This window comes from Bufo bufo, chromosome 1 (genome assembly GCF_905171765.1).
Source record: "Bufo bufo chromosome 1, aBufBuf1.1, whole genome shotgun sequence".
In the NCBI taxonomy this organism is placed as follows: domain Eukaryota; kingdom Metazoa; phylum Chordata; class Amphibia; order Anura; family Bufonidae; genus Bufo; species Bufo bufo.
Window position 1 is genome coordinate 835,687,245 of NC_053389.1, and position 20,519 is coordinate 835,707,763.

The 20,519-nt window shown below is 46.9% G+C and overlaps 1 protein-coding gene across 22 annotated transcripts in view; it reads right to left on the reverse strand.

Annotated features, from left to right (window-relative positions):
- The window catches only part of CAMTA2 (calmodulin binding transcription activator 2), a 113,322-nt gene that overhangs the window by 60,563 nt on the left and 32,240 nt on the right, over nucleotides 1-20,519 (reverse strand). For all 22 annotated transcript variants that reach the window (XR_005775737.1, XR_005775734.1, XR_005775731.1 and 19 more), the window contains exons 2-7: nucleotides 13,243-13,344; nucleotides 10,956-11,059; nucleotides 10,689-10,756; nucleotides 9,200-9,335; nucleotides 8,978-9,049; nucleotides 7,435-7,588 (exon numbers count right to left, since the gene is read on the reverse strand). Coding sequence is in view for 2 of the 22 variants with exons in the window: in XM_040415318.1 (XP_040271252.1) it covers nucleotides 7,435-7,588; nucleotides 8,978-9,049; nucleotides 9,200-9,335; nucleotides 10,689-10,756; nucleotides 10,956-11,059; nucleotides 13,243-13,273 (565 nt within the window). In the remaining 20 variants the exon portion in view is untranslated. The remainder of the gene's footprint in view (nucleotides 1-7,434; nucleotides 7,589-8,977; nucleotides 9,050-9,199; nucleotides 9,336-10,688; nucleotides 10,757-10,955; nucleotides 11,060-13,242; nucleotides 13,345-20,519) is intronic.

The following is a 20,519-nucleotide window of genomic DNA, read 5'->3' on the forward strand; positions in this document are numbered from 1 at the left end:
TCATCTCCTTCCATATACTGATCCCCTCCCTTCACCCTCCGGTCTCATCACCTTCCATATACTGATCCCCTCCCTTCACCTTCCATATACTGATCTCCTCCCTTCACCCTCCGGTCTCATCTCCTTCCATATACTGATCCCCTCCCTTCACCCTCCGGTCTCATCACCTTCCATATACTGACCCCCTCCCTTCACCCTCCGGTCTCATCACCTTCCATATACTGACCCCCTCCCTTCACCCTCCGGTCTCATCACCTTCCATATACTGACCTCCTCCCTTCACCCTCCGGTCTCATCACCTTCCATATACTGAGCCCCTCCCTTCACCCTCCGGTCTCATCACCTTCCATATACTGACCCCCTCCCTTCACCCTCCGGTCTCATCACCTTCCATATACTGACCTCCTCCCTTCACCCTCCGGTCTCATCACCTTCCATATACTGATCCCCTCCCTTCACCCTCCGGTCTCATCTCCTTCCATATACTGACCTCCTCCCTTCACCCTCCGGTCTCATCACCTTCCATATACTGACCCTCTCCCTTCACCCTCCGGTCTCATCACCTTCCATATACTGATCTCCTCCCTTCACCCTCCGGTCTCATCACCTTCCATATACTGACCTCCTCCCTTCACCCTCCGGTCTCATCACCTTCCATATACTGATCTCCTCCCTTCACCCCCCGGTCTCATCACCTTCCATATACTGACCCCCTCCCTTCACCCTCCGGTCTCATCACCTTCCATATACTGACCTCCTCCCTTCACCCTCCGGTCTCATCACCTTCCATATACTGACCCCCTCCCTTCACCCTCCGGACTCATCACCTTCCATATACTGACCCCCTCCCTTCACCCTCCGGTCTCATCACCTTCCATATACTGATCCTCTCCCTTCACCCTCCGGTCTCATCACCTTCCATATACTGACCCCCTCCCTTCACCCTCCGGTCTCATCACCTTCCATATACTGATCCCCTCCCTTCACCCTCCGGTCTCATCACCTTCCAAATACTGACCCCATCCCTTCACCCTCCGGTCTCATCACCTTCCATATACTGACCTCCTCCCTTCACCCTCCGGTCTCATCACCTTCCATATACTGACCCCCTCCCTTCACCCTCCGGTCTCATCACCTTCCATATACTGACCCCCTCCCTTCACCCTCCGGTCTCATCACCTTCCATATACTGACCCCCTCCCTTCACCCTCCGGTCTCATCACCTTCCATATACTGACCTCCTCCCTTCACCCTCCGGTCTCATCACCTTCCATATACTGACCCCCTCCCTTCACCCTCCGGTCTCATCACCTTCCATATACTGACCTCCTCCCTTCACCCTCCGGTCTCATCACCTTCCATATACTGACCCCCTCCCTTCACCCTCCGGTCTCATCACCTTCCATATACTGATCCCCTCCCTTCACCCTCCGGTCTCATCACCTTCCAAATACTGACCCCATCCCTTCACCCTCCGGTCTCATCACCTTCCATATACTGACCTCCTCCCTTCACCCTCCGGTCTCATCACCTTCCATATACTGACCCCCTCCCTTCACCCTCCGGTCTCATCACCTTCCATATACTGACCCCCTCCCTTCACCCTCCGGTCTCATCACCTTCCATATACTGACCTCCTCCCTTCACCCTCCGGTCTCATCACCTTCCATATACTGACCCCCTCCCTTCACCCTCCGGTCTCATCACCTTCCATATACTGACCTCCTCCCTTCACCCTCCGGTCTCATCACCTTCCATATACTGACCTCCTCCCTTCACCCTCCGATCTCATCGCCTTCCATATACTGATCCCCTCCCTTCACCTTCCATATACTGACCCCCTCCCTTCACCCTCCGGTCTCATCACCTTCCATATACTGACCCCCTCCCTTCACCCTCCGGTCTCATCACCTTCCATATACTGATCCCCTCCCTTCACCCTCCGGTCTCATCTCCTTCCATATACTGATCTCCTCCCTTCACCCTCCGGTCTCATCACCTTCCATATACTGACCCCCTCCCTTCACCCTCCGGTCTCATCACCTTCCATATACTGACCTCCTCCCTTCACCCTCCGGTCTCATCACCTTCCATATACTGACCTCCTCCCTTCACCTTCCATATACTGACCCCCTCCCTTCACCCTCCGGTCTCATCACCTTCCATATACTGACCCCCTCCCTTCACCCTCCGGTCTCATCACCTTCCATATACTGATCCCCTCCCTTCACCCTCCGGTCTCATCACCTTCCATATACTGATCTCCTCCCTTCACCCTCCGGTCTCATCACCTTCAATATACTGATCTCCTCCCTTCACCCTCTGGTCTCATCACCTTCCATATACTGACCTCCTCCCTTCACCCTCCGGTCTCATCACCTTCCATATACTGACCTCCTCCCTTCACCCTCCGGACTCATCACCTTCCATATACTGATCCCCTCCCTTCACCCTCCGGTCTCATCACCTTCCATATACTGACCCCCTCCCTTCACCCTCCGGTCTCATCACCTTCCATATACTGACCCCCTCCCTTCACCCTCCGGTCTCATCACCTTCCATATACTGACCCCCTCCCTTCACCCTCCGGTCTCATCACCTTCCATATACTGACCCCCTCCCTTCACCCTCCGGTCTCATCACCTTCCATATACTGATCCTCTCCCTTCACCCTCCGGTCTCATCACCTTCCATATACTGACCTCCTCCCTTCACCCTCCGGTCTCATCACCTTCCATATACTGATCCTCTCCCTTCACCCTCCGGTCTCATCACCTTCCATATACTGATCCCCTCCCTTCACCCTCCGGTCTCATCACCTTCCATATACTGATCTCCTCCCTTCACCCTCCGGTCTCATCACCTTCCATATACTGACCCCCTCCCTTCACCCTCCGGTCTCATCGCCTTCCATATACTGATCTCCTCCCTTCACCCTCCGGTCTCATCACCTTCCATATACTGACCCCCTCCCTTCACCCTCCGGTCTCATCACCTTCCATATACTGACCTCCTCCCTTCACCCTCCGGTCTCATCACCTTCCATATACTGACCCCCTCCCTTCACCCTCCGGTCTCATCACCTTCCATATACTGATCCCCTCCCTTCACCCTCCGGTCTCATCACCTTCCATATACTGACCTCCTCCCTTCACCTTCCATATACTGACCCCCTCCCTTCACCCTCCGGTCTCATCTCCTTCCATATACTGATCTCCTCCCTTCACCCTCCGGTCTCATCACCTTCCATATACTGACCCCCTCCCTTCACCCTCCGGACTCATCACCTTCCATATACTGATCCCCTCCCTTCACCCTCCGGTCTCATCGCCTTCCATATACTGATCTCCTCCCTTCACCCTCCGGTCTCATCACCTTCCATATACTGACCCCCTCCCTTCACCCTCCGGTCTCATCACCTTCCATATACTGACCTCCTCCCTTCACCCTCCGGTCTCATCACCTTCCATATACTGACCTCCTCCCTTCACCTTCCATATACTGATCCCCTCCCTTCACCCTCCGGTCTCATCACCTTCCATATACTGATCCCCTCCCTTCACCCTCCGGTCTCATCACCTTCCATATACTGATCCTCTCCCTTCACCCTCCGGTCTCATCACCTTCCATATACTGACCTCCTCCCTTCACCCTCCGGTCTCATCACCTTCCATATACTGATCCCCTCCCTTCACCCTCCGGTCTCATCACCTTCCATATACTGATCCCCTCCCTTCACCCTCCGGTCTCATCACCTTCCATATACTGACCCCCTCCCTTCACCCTCCGGTCTCATCACCTTCCATATACTGACCCCCTCCCTTCACCCTCCGGTCTCATCACCTTCCATATACTGACCCCCTCCCTTCACCCTCCGGTCTCATCACCTTCCATATACTGATCTCCTCCCTTCACCCTCCGGTCTCATCACCTTCCATATACTGACCCCCTCCCTTCACCCTCCGGTCTCATCACCTTCCATATACTGACCTCCTCCCTTCACCCTCCGGTCTCATCACCTTCCATATACTGACCCCCTCCCTTCACCCTCCGGTCTCATCACCTTCCATATACTGACTTCCTCCCTTCACCCTCCGGTCTCATCACCTTCCATATACTGACCCCCTCCCTTCACCCTCCGGTCTCATCACCTTCCATATACTGACCCCCTCCCTTCACCCTCCGGTCTCATCACCTTCCATATACTGACCCCCTCCCTTCACCCTCCGGTCTCATCACCTTCCATATACTGACCCCCTCCCTTCACCCTCCGGTCTCATCACCTTCCATATACTGATCCCCTCCCTTCACCCTCCGGTCTCATCACCTTCCATATACTGATCTCCTCCCTTCACCCTCCGGTCTCATCACCTTCCATATACTGATCTCCTCCCTTCACCCTCCGGTCTCATCTCCTTCCATATACTGATCTCCTCCCTTCACCCTCCGGTCTCATCACCTTCCATATACTGACCTCCTCCCTTCACCCTCCGGTCTCATCACCTTCCATATACTGACCTCCTCCCTTCACCCTCCGGTCTCATCACCTTCCATATACTGACCCCCTCCCTTCACCCTCCGGTCTCATCACCTTCCATATACTGACCTCCTCCCTTCACCCTCCGGTCTCATCTCCTTCCATATACTGATCTCCTCCCTTCACCCTCCGGTCTCATCACCTTCCATATACTGACCTCCTCCCTTCACCCTCCGGTCTCATCTCCTTCCATATACTGATCTCCTCCCTTCACCCTCCGGTCTCATCACCTTCCATATACTGATCCCCTCCCTTCACCCTCCGGTCTCATCACCTTCCATATACTGACCTCCTCCCTTCACCCTCCGGTCTCATCACCTTCCATATACTGACCCCCTCCCTTCACCCTCCGGTCTCATCACCTTCCATATACTGACCTCCTCCCTTCACCCTCCGGTCTCATCACCTTCCATATACTGATCTCCTCCCTTCACCCTCCGGTCTCATCTCCTTCCATATACTGACCTCCTCCCTTCACCCCCCGGTCTCATCACCTTCCATATACTGACCCCCTCCCTTCACCCTCCGGTCTCATCACCTTCCATATACTGACCTCCTCCCTTCACCCTCCGGTCTCATCACCTTCCATATACTGATCCCCTCCCTTCACCCTCCGGTCTCATCACCTTCCATATACTGACCCCCTCCCTTCACCCTCCGGTCTCATCACCTTCCATATACTGACCCCCTCCCTTCACCCTCCGGTCTCATCACCTTCCATATACTGACCCCCTCCCTTCACCCTCCGGTCTCATCACCTTCCATATACTGATCCCCTCCCTTCACCCTCCGGTCTCATCACCTTCCATATACTGATCCCCTCCCTTCACCCTCCGGTCTCATCACCTTCCATATACTGATCCCCTCCCTTCACCCTCCGGTCTCATCACCTTCCATATACTGACCCCCTCCCTTCACCCTCCGGTCTCATCACCTTCCATATACTGACCCCCTCCCTTCACCCTCCGGTCTCATCACCTTCCATATACTGACCCCCTCCCTTCACCCTCCGGTCTCATCACCTTCCATATACTGATCTCCTCCCTTCACCCTCCGGTCTCATCACCTTCCATATACTGACCCCCTCCCTTCACCCTCCGGTCTCATCACCTTCCATATACTGACCCCCTCCCTTCACCCTCCGGTCTCATCACCTTCCATATACTGATCTCCTCCCTTCACCCTCCGGTCTCATCACCTTCCATATACTGACCCCCTCCCTTCACCCTCCGGTCTCATCACCTTCCATATACTGACCTCCTCCCTTCACCCTCCGGTCTCATCACCTTCCATATACTGACCCCCTCCCTTCACCCTCCGGTCTCATCACCTTCCATATACTGACCCCCTCCCTTCACCCTCCGGTCTCATCACCTTCCATATACTGACTTCCTCCCTTCACCCTCCGGTCTCATCACCTTCCATATACTGACCCCCTCCCTTCACCCTCCGGTCTCATCACCTTCCATATACTGACCTCCTCCCTTCACCCTCCGGTCTCATCACCTTCCATATACTGACCTCCTCCCTTCACCCTCCGGTCTCATCACCTTCCATATACTGACCTCCTCCCTTCACCCTCCGGTCTCATCACCTTCCATATACTGATCCCCTCCCTTCACCCTCCGGTCTCATCACCTTCCATATACTGACCCCCTCCCTTCACCCTCCGGTCTCATCACCTTCCATATACTGACCCCCTCCCTTCACCCTCCGGTCTCATCACCTTCCATATACTGATCTCCTCCCTTCACCCTCCGGTCTCATCACCTTCCATATACTGATCTCCTTCCTTCACCCTCCGGTCTCATCACCTTCCATATACTGACCTCCTCCCTTCACCCTCCGGTCTCATCACCTTCCATATACTGACCTCCTCCCTTCACCCTCCGGTCTCATCACCTTCCATATACTGATCTCCTTCCTTCACCCTCCGGTCTCATCACCTTCCATATACTGATCTCCTCCCTTCACCCTCCGGTCTCATCACCTTCCATATACTGACCCCCTCCCTTCACCCTCCGGTCTCATCACCTTCCATATACTGATCCTCTCCCTTCACCCTCCGGTCTCATCACCTTCCATATACTGACCCCCTCCCTTCACCCTCCGGTCTCATCACCTTCCATATACTGATCCTCTCCCTTCACCCTCCGGTCTCATCACCTTCCATATACTGACCTCCTCCCTTCACCCTCCGGTCTCATCACCTTCCATATACTGACCTCCTCCCTTCACCCTCCGGTCTCATCACCTTCCATATACTGACCCCCTCCCTTCACCCTCCGGTCTCATCACCTTCCATATACTGACCTCCTCCCTTCACCCTCCGGTCTCATCACCTTCCATATACTGACCCCCTCCCTTCACCCTCCGGTCTCATCACCTTCCATATACTGATCCTCTCCCTTCACCCTCCGGTCTCATCACCTTCCATATACTGACCTCCTCCCTTCACCCTCCGGTCTCATCACCTTCCATATACTGATCCCCTCCCTTCACCCTCCGGTCTCATCACCTTCCATATACTGACCCCCTCCCTTCACCCTCCGGTCTCATCACCTTCCATATACTGACCCCCTCCCTTCACCCTCCGGTCTCATCACCTTCCATATACTGACCCCCTCCCTTCACCCTCCGGTCTCATCACCTTCCATATACTGACCCTTCCACATCACCTTCCATATACTGACCTCCTCCCTTCACCCTCCGGTCTCATCACCTTCCATATACTGACCCCCTCCCTTCACCCTCCGGTCTCATCTCCTTCCATATACTGATCCCCTCCCTTCACCCTCCGGTCTCATCACCTTCCATATACTGACCTCCTCCCTTCACCCTCCGGTCTCATCACCTTCCATATACTGACCCCCTCCCTTCACCCTCCGGTCTCTTACACATGGGCTTCAGTTGGCTGATCAGCTCTTCCTTGCTCCACTTCATCCATTCCTTTCGGTCACTGCTGGTGGAGCAGAGGATGGGCCCGCAGATCTTCCCGCAGTCCTCAATGGCAGGAACATTCAGATAGTGCACTAGGACAATATCCGGGTTCTGCAGGCAGAGACTGAGCATTAATTTCTGCTATAATCACGACACTTCAGCGGGTGCTCTTCTATAGTAATGCAGAAGATCTGGGAACGAGCTTCTGAAGACCTGTATATAACACTACACTCTGCATACAGTAGCCTCACACTTCTAACATTATCAGGTGTAAATATAAAGTAAAACGGATGACAAATGGTATCATGGATGAGAGACAGCGACCTGCTGGGTGCAATGGGGGAGGTGGCGCCGCTGATCGAAGGGTCAGCGTATAGACAGAGCAGCAAGATAAACAGTCAGCTGTGACTATGAGGACCCCCAGTGGCCCAGTGACTAACTGCAGCCTCATTAAAGCTGGACTAGAGAATGCGATAAATGAGGACAATAGGTCACGATCCAGCTCAGCGCACCGGCTGCCGGCCGTATCACTGTTCAAGATGGATCCGGAATTATCTCTAGACAGATGAAGATTATTTCCTTGGCTCAGGTAGGTTTCATGTCTATCATGGAGGGAACTACAACTCCTGTGGAAAGTGAAGTCCAGGCACAGAAGAAAAGGCCATTGATAGGATACGATGGCGGTTCTTGCTGGAGACCTCTCAGCTGACCTACATCTTTGCCTTCTATTCCTCTCCTCTTTCAGCGTCTATTAATGTACTACATCTCAATATCTCCAGCCGTCCAGTCTGCCACCATGTTATCCTGATGTGACTGAGGACGGGCACACGGCTATCCATCTTAATCCCATACAGATTGGTGTAGAGATTCTGGGTGTCTCAGGAACACAAGGACCTTAGGGACATCCACGATCCGCACCCGCTGATCACCTTCACCCTGTCCCATCTTAGGCACTATGAAGCACACTTACCAAGACGCCAATCTCAATAAAACCCTAAACTGGCGGTGGATCCGTCAGAGTTATGAAAAGGCGCTGGTCTCTCCATAACTTCAGCGCCACTTCTAAATGTAAGACCGCTTCTGAGCGCCCTCGCTGTCTTACATTTAGACCATTTTCTACGCCTAAATCAGGTGTACAAAGTAATGAATGAGACGGGCCTGCCGACCCTTCCACGCCCAAAATTTTAGACCTGAGATGAGCTCAGAGAAGAAGGCGCAGATATTGGTGCGACATTTGCACCTGGAATACGCCTAATTTAGGCATATTTCAGATTAATAAAGAGAAGTCTCTTTGTGATAATACAGTGTCCTATGTTGCTTTGCAGATCTGCAGTGTAAATCATGGAGGTTGTCATTCTGCAAACATCCTTTACACTACAGGCTGCGCACAAGGAGGTGGATAACATTGTGAAACACAAGAGAGATTTTTATTCAGCTGCACTTCCAGAATCGGTTACAGCCCCTTTAAATCAAAAGGCGTGGACGTCGGGCGTGACCCACCTGTAGCAGCCAGTAGCAGCGGCGGTGAAATGTTGGGACGATGGAGGAGTGGACGTAGCAGCCGTACAGGCACTGAGGAGACAGACGAAGCAGAGGTTAGAGAGAGCAAGGCGCTGTGGGGGTCTCCCCGCCCCCCGGTTGGGGTCTTATCTCAATATTTACACCTCTCCCCCAGCTGGGCCGGGACATGAAACGCCTCACTTTCCCCAGAGATGAACTCACCTCCATCCCCTGCACCTTCAGCTTCATGTGATCTTCTCGCGTTGTCTTGCCGTCTTTGCGCTTCTTCCAGCAGTAGCCATCTTTGCGATATTTCACCTTCTTGCGGTTGTATAGGATGATGGAGCCATTTTGGGGTCTGCCACATAAAGGAAAACAGTCAATGCCGACCGCGGTCATTACAGCCTTTAGATGCCATGATCAAGTGTGATCACTCATCGTAAAGGATGAAAAACCTCTGACGCGACTGGGGATGTAATGAATTCTAATAGGCTGGGTCTCACTGAAGAGACCCATTGTATTAGAAGTGCAGTTCCTATGTTTGCCAGCAGGTGGCAGGCAAACATAGGAAATCTGTAATTTGCGTAATACAATACACCCTATGGGTGTACAGAAATAATCTATAAAAATCTAAGTACTGAACCTTGTAGCCTCCTAAACTGGCTACAAAAAATGAAAAAAAAAAAAAAAGTACAAAAATACATAAAAAATTTTAATCACCCACTTTCCTTCGAATAAAAAATAAATAAATACCGGTACAATATTAATAAAAAATATTAAAATAAAAATTTAAATATTATCACAGGCATCATCGCGTTCAAAAACGGCCGTACTGTTAAAATATTTATCCCAGTCAGTGAATGGCGTAACGGAAAAAAAGCATCAAAATGACTTTTTCATCGATTCTCTTACCCAAAAAAAATTAAAAAAGTCACACACACTCCAAAATAGGATCAATAAAAACTAAAGATGAGCCCCCACACAGCTCAGTAGACATAAGTAAAATAAAGTTATGGGGGCCTAAAAAAAATAAAAAACCTATAAATATGAGGTATCGCTTCCCACTACATTGTATGCCATTAAAGTTACAACTTGTGCTTCAAAAAACAAACCCTAAAAAGTGTAAACGGAAAAATAAAAAAAAATTATGGCTACAAGAAGACAGGGAAGAAAAACTAAAACGCAGAAAAGAAAAAAAAAAGAAAAAAATCGGCAAAAAAAAATCTTAACGCAAATTTTGAGCTATTCTGATTGGAGTCGGGAAGGAATTTTTTATTCCCCTTAAGTGAGGAAAATTGGCTTCTACCTCACAGGTTTTTTTTTGCCTTCCTCTGGATCAACTTGCAGGATGACAGGCCGAACTGGATGGACGGAGGGCTTTTTTCGGCCTTATGTACTATGTTACTATGTTTTCTATGAGCAGGTGGCAGTGGCGCGTCCTCCATAGCAGTCACCTTGCACAGCTTTCTTCTAATTCCTGCAGAACGACGCTCTCACAATGCACATACGAATTCATGTGCCAGGACGGTGGGCGAGAGCCCCTGCAGGGACGGACCGCTGGTTATCACCCAGCTCCAATACTGGTGGGCAGAAGATCTAACAGCCCGATAGTGGGAGACGACGCAAGGCACTGAGCATCTATTCATTTAGTCCAGTCCTCAGTTGTTTGGGTGTTCGGCCACCAGGGGGCAGGATCACTCCGGGCACTAACCTGGTTTTGGGGGCACAAGACAGCCACTCGTCATGCTTCTCAAAGGTAATGAGGTAAGAGGCGATTTCCTGCAGAAAAGAAAGCAGAGAATCCTCCATGTAAATATCGAAGAGATAATGAAATCCCACCCCGAGCGGTCACAGGGCAGAGCAGTCATGACAGAAGGGGCATGGAGACAAGAAAGGGTCACATATGGGGAAGGGCAGGATTTCCAGCAGCACAGAGAACTTCAGGAGAGATAGCCGTCAGACGCAGAACGGCACGTACCTCATTGGTGTTCCAGCGCAGCCTCTCCTTAGGTAGAGCAGTACACTTCGGCAAACACTCCAGCAGCTTCTTGGGTAGAAAAACCTTGATATGGTGGCCGTTCTCTAGAACAAAGAATGATAAATACATGGGCATGGAATACTCTCACCTGAGACCTCAGTAGAGGGGTGTAATCTCACCTGAGACCTCAGTAGAGGGGTGTAATCTCACCTGAGACCTCAGTAGAGGGGTGTAATCTCACCTGAGACCTCAGTAGAGGGGTGTAATCTCACCTGAGACCTCAGTAGAGGGGTGTAATCTCACCTGAGACCTCAGTAGAGGGGTGTAATCTCACCTGAGACCTCAGTAGAGGGGTGTAATCTCACCTGAGACCTCAGTAGAGGGGTGTAATCTCACCTGAGACCTCAGTAGAGGGGTGTAATCTCACCTGAGACCTCAGTAGAGGGGTGTAATCTCACCTGAGACCTCAGTAGAGAAGTGTAATCTCACCTGAGACCTCAGTAGAGGGGAGTAATCTCACCTGAGACCTCAGTAGAGGGGAGTAATCTCACCTGAGACCTCAGTAGAGGGGAGTAATCTCACCTGAGACCTCAGTAGAGGGGAATAATCTCACCTGAGACCTCAGTAGAGGGGAGTAATCTCACCTGAGACCTCAGTAGAGGGGTGTAATCTCACCTGAGACCTCAGTACAGGGGTATAATCTCACCTGAGACCTCAGTACAGGGGTATAATCTCACCTGAGACCTCAGTACAGGGGTATAATCTCACCTGAGACCTCAGTACAGGGGTATAATCTCACCTGAGACCTCAGTACAGGGGTATAATCTCACCTGAGACCTCAGTACAGGGGTATAATCTCACCTGAGACCTCAGTACAGGGGTATAATCTCACCTGAGACCTCAGTACAGGGGTGTAATCTCACCTGAGACCTCAGTACAGGGGTATAATCTCACCTGAGACCTCAGTACAGGGGTATAATCTCACCTGACCCCTCAGTACAGGGGTATAATCTCACCTGACACCTCAGTACAGAGGTGTAATCTCACCTGACACCTCAGTACAGGGATGTAATCTCACCTGAGACCTCAGTACAGGGGTGTAATCTCACCTGAGACCTCAGTACAGGGGTGTAATCTCACCTGAGACCTCAGTACAGGGGTGTAATCTCACCTGAGACCTCAGTACAGGGGTATAATCTCACCTGACACCTCAGTAAAGGGGTATAATCTCACCTGACACCTCAGTACAGGGGTGTAATCTCACCTGAGACCTCAGTACAGGGGTGTAATCTCACCTGAGACCTCAGTACAGGGGTGTAATCTCACCTGAGACCTCAGTACAGGGGTGTAATCTCACCTGAGACCTCAGTACAGGGGTGTAATCTCACCTGAGACCTCAGTACAGGGGTGTAATCTCACCTGACACCTCAGTACAGGGGTGTAATCTCACCTGACACCTCAGTACAGGGGTGTAATCTCACCTGAGACCTCAGTACAGGTGTATAATCTCACCTGACACCTCAGTACAGGGGTGTAATCTCACCTGAGACCTCAGTACAGGTGTATAATCTCACCTGAGACCTCAGTACAGGGGTATAATCTCACCTGACACCTCAGTACAGGGGTATAATCTCACCTGAGACCTCAGTACAGGTGTATAATCTCTCCTGACACCTCAGTACAGGGGTGTAATCTCACCTGAGACCTCAGTACAGGGGTGTAATCTCACCTGAGACCTCAGTACAGGGGTGTAATCTCACCTGACACCTCAGTACAGGGGTGTAATCTCACCTGACACCTCAGTACAGGGGTGTAATCTCACCTGACACCTCAGTACAGGGGTGTAATCTCACCTGACACCTCAGTACAGGGGTGTAATCTCACCTGACACCTCAGTACAGGGGTGTAATCTCACCTGACACCTCAGTACAGGGGTGTAATCTCACCTGACACCTCAGTACAGGGGTGTAATCTCACCTGAGACCTCAGTACAGGGGTGTAATCTCACCTGAGACCTCAGTACAGGGGTATAATCTCACCTGAGACCTCAGTACAGGTGTATAATCTCACCTGACACCTCAGTACAGGGGTGTAATCTCACCTGAGACCTCAGTACAGGGGTGTAATGTCACCTGAGACCTCAGTACAGGGGTGTAATCTCACCTGAGACCTCAGTACAGGGGTGTAATCTCACCTGAGACCTCAGTACAGGGGTGTAATCTCACCTGACACCTCAGTACAGGGGTGTAATCTCACCTGACACCTCAGTACAGGGGTGTAATCTCACCTGAGACCTCGGCACACTCCTTGCTATTCATTTTAAATAGCGGGACATCTCGGGGAGAGGAGAAGAGATGTTAGGCCATGGGGCGTCCGGATTTACTTTTCTCTGCAACACAAGAGAATAGACGGGATGAATGACGTACACAACGCTAAATTCTTCTCGTGTCCAACACAGATCTACACATGTAATATAAAAGACCCGTGTGACACGGGAGGAGAAAAATCTGTGGAGCATGTAATATGTATGTGAAATCTGAAAGTGACAAGTCTGCGTGCACTCGAGAGATGCAAGCGGGCGCCTGCGTGCACTCGAGAGATGCGAGCGGGCGCCTGCGTGCACTCGAGAGATGCGAGCGGGCGCCTGCGTGCACTCGAGAGATGCGAGCGGGCGCCTGCGTGCACTCGAGAGATGCGAGCGGGCGCCTGCGTGCACTCGAGAGAAGAGCGAAGAGACAAGAGACTGAGAATAATGGACAGGAGAGGTGAGGACTGATTATCTATCACTAGAACACCCTGCTTATCACTGTATATAGTATAAGGACAGGAGAGAACACAGGAGAGGTGAGGACTGATTATCTATCACTAGAACACCCTGCTTATCACTGTATATAGTATAAGGACAGGAGAGAACACAGGAGAGGTGAGAACTGATTATCTATCATCACTAGAACACCCTGGTTATCACTGTGTATAGTATAAGGACAGGAGAGGTGAGAACTGATTATCTATCATCACTAGAACACCCAGCTTATCACTGTATATAGTATAAGGACAGGAGAGAACACAGGAGAGGTGAGGACTGATTATCTATCACTAGAACACCCAGCTTATCACTGTATATAGTATAAGTACACGGAGAACACAGGAGAGGTGAGAACTGATTATCTATCATCACTAGAACGCCCAGCTTATCACTGTATATAGTATAAGTACACGGAGAACACAGGAGAGGTGAGAACTGATTATCTATCACTAGAACACACTGCTTATCACTGTGTATAGTATAAGGACAGGAGGGAACACAGGAGAGGTGAGAACTGATTACACTGTGCAACAATGATTTTGCTACTGAGAGAAAAACATGTGATTTATACTAAAATGAGCGCGCTGATTCCAAATATGAACTCGGAATTTGCCTGACATCTAGATTCTAACCCCTTAAGGACCCTGGGAATTTCCATTTTTGCGTTTTCGTTTTTCACTCCCCGCCTTCCCATAGTCCTTACTTTTTTATTTTTCCATTCACATAGCCTTATGAAGGCTTATTTTTTGCGGTACAAGTTGTAGTTTCTAATGGCGCCATTTATGGTGGCATACCATGTAGTGGGAAGCGCAAACAAAATTCCAAATGGGGTAGAATTTGGAAAAAATGCAATTCTGACAAAGGTTTTTATTTTTTATTTTTACACCGTACACCATGCGGTAAAATTGACCTGTTATCTTCATTCTCCAGGTCAGTACGGATACAACGATACCACACTTGTATATTTTTTCTTTGAATACTGAAAAAAAAAAAATATTAAAAGCTTTGAGGGAAATTATATTTTTTTTATAACCATATTCTGACCCCTCTAACTTTTTTATAGTTATGTGTACGGGGATGTGTGAGGGCTCGATTTTTTGCGGGACAGTCTGTTTTTTTTCAGTGATACCAATTTAAAGTGTGTGCGACTTTTTGATCACTTTTTATAAAAAAAATTATTGGGTAGTTGAAATGACAAAAAATGGCAAATTGGATGTTTTTATTTTTTTTCCTGTTAAGCCATTTGCCATTAATATTGTTATATTTTAATAGTATGGGCATTTTCGCACGCGGCGATGCCCATGATGTTTGTTTTATTATTAAGTATTTGAATTTTAAGGAAAGGGGGTGGGGGGGTGATTTGAACTTTTTTTTTTATTTTTAAGTCACCTTGAATGACAATAACGCAACCATTATATTGCCTATTGTGTTCATTGAAGTCTATATAGACACCATTGAACACTTCTTTTGCACTATACCAATACAATGCTGACACCTAGTGGCCAGTATTGGTATAGTCATCTAATGGGCACCGAATCCTACTTGAGGCTTCAGCCTATTAGATCAATGTAACAGGTTCCCCGATCTCAGCCGGGGAACGCTGTTACTGGAGTGGAAATGTGCGACTTCCGCTTCCGGACTGCGCAGATGCCATGGTCACATTTGACCATGGCATCTGAAAGGGAAAATGTACGCGATCGGCCTTATGGCTGATGACACATTCAGAACAAAACTCAACCCTCTGGAACTTGCAGCTCGGGATGCATTTGTGCTCGTAGTGCAGAACTTCCTTGGGAACAGACGAGCTGCAGACTCTGCTGAATTAGTAGACAGCATGCTTACAGCACATGAACAGCTTGGCTGCCGAATGTCAGTGAAAGTGCATTTCTTACATTCCCATCTTGACTTTTTCCCACCCAACACGTAAGGTGACGAACATGGAGAGCGGTTCCATAAAGATATTTCTACAATGGAGAACAGGTATCAAGGCCGCTGGAATCCCAACATGATGGCGGACTAATGCTGGTTTTTGCAACAGAAAAATATGACCATTCACAGAGGCAAAAGCAGAAGCCTGAAGCACTTTTAACCCCTTAACGCAAAATGCTGTGCATGTACGGCGGGGAATGCATTGGCGCGCTGCTGTGATGTGTCAGAAGGCAGCCCGACGCCGTGCAAAAAAATGTTTTGAATAAAAAAAAAAAGTTTAAGTTAAAAAAAGAAGCAAAAAACGCCCCCTTCCCCTGAATTTAAAATAAAAGAGAAAAAAAGAAAAAAAACACACCTATTAGGTATCGCCGCGTCCGTAACTATAAATATATCACACGATCCACCCCGTTCGATAGACACCATAAAAAAATTTAAATTGTGTCAAAAAAAGGCATTTTTGTCACCTTACATCACTAAAAGTGCAACAAACAAGCGACCAAAAAGGCGTATACCCCCAAAAATAGTACCAATCTGTCACCTCATCCCGCAAAAAATGAGCCCCGACATAAGACAATCGCCCTAAAAAATAAAAAAAAATATGGCTCAGACTATGGAGACACTAAAACATGATTTATTTTGTTTCAAAAATGCTTTTATTGTGTTAAAAATAAAAAAAGGTATACATATTAGGTATCGCCGCGTCCGTAACAACCTGCTCTATTAAAATACCACATGACCTAACCCTTAAACGGTGTCAAAAAAGCTATTTATTTTAACCTTACATCACAAAAAGTGTAATAGCAAGCGATCATAAAGTCATATGCACCCCAAAATTGAACCAATCAAACCGTCATCTCATAATGAAAAAAATGAGCCCCTACATAAAACAGTCGCCCAAAAAATAAAAAATAAACTATGGCTTTCAGAATATGGAGACACTAAAACATATATTTTTTTCAAAAATGCTTTATTATGTAAAACTGAAACAAATATTTGGTCATATTTGGTATTGTCACGTCCGTAACAACCTGCTCTATAAAAATAGCTCATGATCTAACTTGTCAGATAAACGTTGTAAATAACAAAACATAAAAACGGTGCCAAAACAGCTATTTTTTTGTTACCTTGCCTCACAAAAAGTGTAATATAGAGCAACGAAAAATCATCTGTACCCTAAAATAGTATCAATAAAACTGCCACCTTATCCCTTAGTTTCCAAAATGGGGTCACTTTTTTGTAGTTTCTACTCTAGGGGTGCATCAGGGGGTCTTCAAATGTGACATGGCAAAGTCAAAATTATCCCAGTGAAATCTGCCCTTCAAAAACCATATGGCGTTCCTTTTCCTCTACGCCCTGCCGTGTGCCCGTACAGCAGTTTACGACCACATATGAGGTATTTCTGTAAACTACAAAATCAGGGTAATAAATATTGTGGGGTTTTTTGGGCTGTTAACCCTTGCTTTGTTAGCGGAAAAAAAAATTGTAAATAGAAAAATTTGCCCAAAAAGTGAAATTCTGAAATTTCATCTACATTTTCCATTAATTCTTGTGAAACACCTAAAGGGTTAACAACGTTTGTAAGATCAGTTTTGAATACCTTGAGGGGTGCAATTTCTAAAATGGGGTCATTTTTGGGTTGTTTCTATTATGTTAGCCTCACAAATTGACTTCAGACCTGAACTAGTCCTTAAAAAGTGGGTTTTGGAAATTTTCAGAAAAATTTCAAGATTTGCTTCTAAACTTCTAAGCCTTGTAACGTCCCCAAAAAAGAAAATGTAATTTGCAAAATGATCCAAACATGAAGTAGACATATGGAAAATGTAAAGTAATAACTATTATATGAGGTATCACTATCTGTTTTAAAAGCAGAGAAATTGAAATTTGGAAAGTTAAGAATTTTTCAAAATTTTTGGTAAATTTGGTATTTTTTTTTATAAATAAAAATAAAATATTTTGATTCAAATTTACCTCTGTCGTGAAGTATAATATGTGACGAGAAAACAATCTCAGAATGGCCTGTATAAGTAAAAGCGTTTTAAAATTATCACCACAAAGTGACACATGTCAGATTAGCAAAATCAGTCTGGTCCTTAAGGTGAAAAATGGCCCGGTCCTTAACCCCTTTAGGACCTATTTCACCTTAAGGACTTGGCCATTTTCTGCAAATCTGACCAGTGTCACTTTAAGTGGTGATAACTTTAAAACGCTTTGACTTATCCAGGCCATTCTGAGATTGTTTTTTCATCACATATTGTACTTCATGACACTGGTAAAATGAAGTAAAAAAAAAAAAAATTTATTTATAAAAAAAAAAAAATACCAAATTTACCCAAAATTTGTAAAAAATTGCAAATTTCCAAATTTCAATTTCTCTACTTCTATAATACATAGTAATACCTCCAAAAATAGTTATTACTTTACATTCCCCATATGTCTACTTCATGTTTGGATCATTTTGGGAATGACATTTTATTTTTTGGGGATGTTACAAGGCTTAGAAGTTTAGAAGCAAATCTTGAAATTTTTCAGAAATTTTCAAAAACCCAATTTTTAAGGACCAGTTCAGGTCTGAAGTCACTTTGCGGCGAGGCTTAGGCCTCTTTCACAAGGGCGTTGCAGGAAAAGGTGCGGGTGCGTTGCGAGAACATGCGCGATTCTTCATTCAAACATAGTAATGCGTTTTGCACTCGCGTGAGAAAAATCGCGCATGTTTGGTACTCAAACCCGGTTTGGGATCGGTGTTCTGTAGATTGTATTATTTTCTCTTATAACATGGTTATAAGGGAAAATAATAGCATTCTGAATACAGAATGCATAGTACAATAGGGCTGGAGGGGTTAAAAAAAAAAAATTAAAAAATTAAACTCACCTTAATCCACTTGATCGCGCAGCCGGCTTCTCTTCTGTCTCCTCCTTTGCTGATTGCAGGAAAAGGACCTGTGGTGACGTCACTCCGGTCATCACATGGTCCATCACATGATCCATCACCATGGTAAAAGATCAAGTGACGGACCATGTGATGACCGGAGTGACGTCACCACAAGTCCTTTTCCTGCACACAGCAAAGAAGACAGAAGAGAAGTCGGCTGCGCGATCAAGTGGATTAAGGTGAATTAAATTATTTTTTATTTTATTTTTAACCCCTTCAGCGCTATTGTACTATGCAGTCTGTATTCAAAATGCTATTATTTTCCCTTATAACCATGTTATAAGGGAAAATAATAATGATTGGGTCTCCATCCCGATCGTCACCTAGCAACCGTGCGTGAAAATCGCACCACATCCGCACTTGCTTGCGGATGCTTGCGATTTTCACGCAACCCCATTCATTTCTATGGGGCCTGCGTTACGTGAAAAACGCACAAAGAGGAGCATGCTGCGATTTTCACGCAACGCACAAGTGATGCGTGAAAATCACTGCTCGTGTGCACAGCCCCATAGAAATGAATGGGTCGGGATTCCGTGCGGATGCAATGTGTTCAACTCACGAATCGCATCCGCGCGGAATACTCGCCCATGTGAAAGGGGCCTTAGATAATAGAAACCACCGAAAAATGACCCCATTCTAGAAACTACACCCCTCAAGGTATTCAAAACTGATTTTAAAAACTTTGTTAACCCTTTAGGTGTTTCACATGATTTAATGGAAAATAGAGATACAATTTCAAAATTTCACTTTTTTGGAAGATTTTCCATTTTAATCAATTTTTTCCAGTAACAAAGCAAGGGTTAACAGCCAAACAAAACTCAATATTTATGGCCCTGATTCTGTAGTTTACAGAAACACCCCATATGTGGTAGTAAACCGCTGTACGGGCACACGGCAGGGCGCAGAAGGAAAGGAATGCCATACGGTTTTTGGAAGGCAGATTTTGCTGGACTGTTTTTTTTGACACCATGTCCCATTTGAAGCCCCCCTGATGCACCCCTAGAGTAGAAACTCCAAAAAAGTGACCCCATTTTAGAAACTACGGGATAGGGTGGAAGTTTTGTTGGTACTAGTTTAGGGTACATATGATTTTTGGTTGCTCTATATTACACTTTTTATGAGGCAAGGTAACAAGAAATAGCTGTTTTGGCACAGTTTTTATTTTTTGTTATTTACAACATTGATCTGACAGGTTAGATCATGTGGTATGTTTATAGACCAGGTTGTCACGGACGCGGCAATACCTAATATATATACTTTTTTTAAATTTATTTAAGTTATACACAATGATTTCTTTTTTTAAACAAAAAAAATCATGTTTTAGTGTTTCCATAGTCTGAGAGCCATAATATTTTCAGTTTTTGGGCGATTATCTTGGGTAGGGTATGATTTTTGCAGGATGAGATGAAGGCTTTATTGGCACTATTTTGGGGTGCGTATGACGTTTTGATCGCTTGCTATTACACTTTTTGTGATCTAAGGTGACAAAAAATGGCTTTTTTTACACAGTTTTTATTTTTTACGGTGTTCATCTGAGGGGTTAGGTCATGTGATAATTTTATAGAGCAAGTTATTACGGACGCTGCGATACCTAATATGTATACTTTTTTTAATTTATGTAAGTTTTACACAATAATATCATGTTTGAAACAAAAAAAAATCATGTTTTAGTGTCTCCATATTCTGAGAGCCATAGTTTTTTTCAGTTTTTGGGCGATTATCTTGGGTAGGGTCTAATTTTTTGCGGGATGAGATGACGGTTTGATTGGCACTATTTTAGGGTGCATATGACTTTTTGATCGCTTGCTATTACACTTTTTGTGATGTAAGGTGACAAAAAATGGTTTATTTAGAACAGTTTTTATTTTAAATTTTTTACGGTGTTCATCTGAGGGGTTAG